Genomic DNA, 3,351 nt, shown 5'->3' on the forward strand with positions numbered 1-3,351 from the left:
CATCTCAGCTGATGGGACACCTGCTGCCACTCCTGCCCGGCCAGGGACCCATCCTCCACTCTCAGGCACCGCTGGGGCTGCTCACCCAGGGAGGAGTCAGAGGCCCCAGAGCCCGCAAGGATCCTTAGAAGGGGGACTGAGAGCCACACCCAGACAGGAGTCATTTCAAAACCAGGAAGTAAGAGGGTTTTTACATTTTTATTTATTTTTTATTTTTTTTTGAGACAGGGCCACTCTGTCACCCAGGCTGGAGTGCAGTGGTGCGATCTTGGCTCACTATAGCTGTGGCCTCCTGGGCTCAAGCAATCCTCCCACCCCAGCCTCCCCACCACCATGCCTGGCTAATTTGTGTATTTTTTGTTGAGATGCAGTCTCACTGTGTGGCCAGGCTGGTCTTGAACTCCTGGCCTCAAGCGGAAGCCGCCCCACCTGCCCCCTACCACACTGTGCTACGTACATCCCAGACCTGTTCCCAACACTTGCTCTACCACAGAATGGTTTTGTCACAAGCACTGGTTTGTGACCGGCTCCTCGGAAGTGAGAAGCCCATTCTCGAAGGAGCTGGTGCACGGCAGCCAAGCTGGCCCCGGCCGAGGGAGCGTGGGACCTGCTGCCTGTGGCTCCCGCATGCCCGTCTGTCCCATTAGCCAGGGCCTTGGAGGTGTCCGTGGTGTCTCTGCGGGTGCCGTGTCTGCCTCTGTCAGGAAGGGCCAGGACGCTGAACAGAAGGACACAGGCTCCAAGTCGCCTCGGCCACCCACCTGCCAGGCAGGCTTGGCAGGGCTGTTGGGGCTTTGAACCCTGCGCAGGTGGCAGGAACAGGGGAGGCCAGAGCATGGGAACTGGAAACAAGAGGAGCCGTGCACAGGGGCCGCCCACACGCCCTGGAGTCAGGAGGCCCCGGAGCCCCTGGTGCCACCCCCACCCCAGGCAGCTGAGGCAGCTCAGGGTGCTGGGCTCAATAAAGGGCTCCGTGAACTGGGAGTGGGGAATGTCCTGCTCCGAACTTCCCAGACGCCCGAGTGGTGGTCACTGCCACGCCCAGCCTGCCCAGCCCCCTGCAGGACATGGGCCAGCAAGGCCCTGCGAGGCACTTGGGAGGGGGGCCATGAGAGCCTAGCTGGGCCTCAGAGGCCTGGGGACACACTGCCCCTTGCTTTCTACACCCTGAAAACAAGGACTGATCAGTCACTGATTCCTAGTCCAACAACCAACCTCCAAATCCCAGGGCTTCCAGCAACAAAGGACCTCCCTTTGCTTCTGGGTCAGTAAGAGGCTCCAGGGCTGGGCCCACTCCACATCTCCTCCCTGCGGAAGGACCCTCTGCTCTCCACCCCCAGAGCAAGGCAGTGGGCGCCTGGGCTGGGAACAGCTGGGTGGGGCGAGGGCAATGGTCAGGGTAGTGGGGGCACATCCCTGGGAGTGCGGACAACAGGCGGGGAGCACGCTGGAGGCCTTGCCAGGGTCATGTACATCCCTGGTGACTGAGGAAGGAGCAGGAGACTGGGAGTGAAATAGACCCCCAGATGGGGAGGGCCCAAGCCAGCCCCTGTGGCAGCCCCTCCAGGCCTCAGTGCTCCTGGGTCCTACCAGGGCCGCAGCGGGAACTGAGGCTGAAACAAATTAGGGTGGCTGGTGGCACAGCTGCGTCACACCCAGGCACAATTCCTTCCCAGCACAGCCAGGAGGCTGTCGGGGACACTGGTGCCTGCTCAGGGTCGGACCTGAGGCCTCCATACCTGCAGTCCCCACAAACCCTGTGCACAGCCCACCCCAACTCTGGCTGGGGCTTGGGGCCCCCAGCAGAGGGACAAGGCTTGTCCTGTGTGGAATGGAGGCCGCTGTCCCAGGGTAGGCCCAGCTCTGGGAACCAGGGAGCAAGTCACGGGAACAGCCCTGGGGTACAGGGGAAGGAGTTCACAGAGCCCTCTACTGAGCCCCACAGCTGACCGGGGGGAAGGGTCCACAGGCTCTGGCCATGGTGCTCTCTGGCTCCTGGGCCCACACGTGTGGCCTGAGAAGTCGTGGCACGCCCGCCGCTCTGGTCAGAGCTGGCCGCCATCTTGCAGCTGCATCTGTCGAGCCAGCGTCTGCCCAATGGCCACCAGGGGGCTGGCTCTGTAGGCCGGACTGGCCAGTAGCTCCTGAAACCGGGTCCTTTCTTCCTCGCTGAAAGAATGGAGACCGCAGATCAGCAGGCAGGAACCCCCAGACTCCTCAGCCCCACCTATGCCCAGGCACGCTGGTGCAGCTGGGACGCTGGAATGAACGCAGAGGCTGGGGGCCACCACAGGGCTGAGTGCTGGGGCCCCAGAAACTTCTGGGCGGGAGGGGAGAGGCTGCCCTGGGCTCCTCGTGGCCACAGCATCCCAGAGCCCTGGCAGCGCCCACTGTGGGGTTTGCCGTTAGGGCATCGCCCGGCCAGCAGGTCTGGGGCTGATGGGGCTGCTGCGAAGGCTGAGAAACGGGCCGGCGGCTCACGAGCCTGCAGACTCACACCTTACATAAGAGACGGCTCCCTCCACGCAACCAAAACAGACGCACACGGAGGAGGGCCGGGAGCCTGAGCCGGGAGAGGCCTGCAGTAGAGGGGAGGCGGCTGCCCCAGATGGGTGCCACGGCGACGACCCAGCAGAGTAGCAGCTCACCCCAGCCCGGTGCCCACTCAGCTCCCGCTCTAAACCCAGAGCAGTGCCCCTGTGGAACGCGAAGGTGATCTGCGGCCCAACTCAGGCACAGAAGCCTCAGGGGCAGCTCCCAGACGGGCTCTGCTGCGGTGGCCAGGGGGCCCTGAGCCTGGTGTGAGGCTGACCTCCTCAGGCCTGTGAGCCGCATGTGCACAAAGCCGTGTTGAGGCTGGACCACACTGGCCATGGTTTCCTGGGCAGATAACAAGGCTCCTTCACATCCCACTGGACGACCACCCGGGTAGGGCCCACACACCAGAGCTGCTGAGGACAGTGGGGCAGGGGCCGTCTCCACAGCAGGAGGCAGCCAGGGCCCTGTTGGTCACTGACCACCACCTCTTCCTTTCACTGACACCCTGGCCACGAAACGGCAGCTGGGGTTCTCCCCGTAAAGCCAGGGTGAAATGCCTCAGTCACAGCCTGGACATCACTAGTGAGCTCTGGGGCTACCAGGACCCGACAAGGCCCCACCTGGGGCAACTGAGGAGCCGAGGCCAGGGGAAGGCTCAGGCCAGGTTCTTAGCACCTCGGCGGAGTCCCAGGTCAGAGCTGGGGAAGGAAAGGAGCCTTGACAGTGACACCTGGAAGTGAAGTTGTAGGGGGAGCCTGTGTGTGAGGGGCTGTGGGGGGAGCCTGTGTGTGAGGGGCTGTGGGGGGAGCCTGT

At 63.5% G+C, this 3,351-nt stretch overlaps 1 protein-coding gene across 8 annotated transcripts in view; it reads right to left on the reverse strand.

Annotated features, from left to right (window-relative positions):
- Positions 1-342: 342 nt before the first annotated feature.
- FAM207A (family with sequence similarity 207 member A) overlaps positions 343-3,351 on the reverse strand; it is a 45,188-nt gene continuing 42,179 nt past the window's right edge. For 6 of the 8 annotated variants that reach the window (XM_037742021.1, XM_037742020.1, XM_017538631.2 and 3 more), the window contains exon 5: positions 346-2,169. In XM_037742021.1, coding sequence (XP_037597949.1) covers positions 2,046-2,169 — 124 coding nt within the window. In that variant the 3' untranslated portion in view covers positions 346-2,045. Of the gene's footprint in view, positions 2,170-3,351 lie in introns of all 8 variants that reach the window. The other 2 variants (XM_037742019.1, XM_017538629.2) reach the window with 2 other exon arrangements.

The sequence above is a fragment of the Cebus imitator genome, unplaced genomic scaffold (genome assembly GCF_001604975.1).
Source record: "Cebus imitator isolate Cc_AM_T3 unplaced genomic scaffold, Cebus_imitator-1.0 Scaffold112, whole genome shotgun sequence".
In the NCBI taxonomy this organism is placed as follows: Eukaryota; Metazoa; Chordata; class Mammalia; order Primates; family Cebidae; genus Cebus; species Cebus imitator.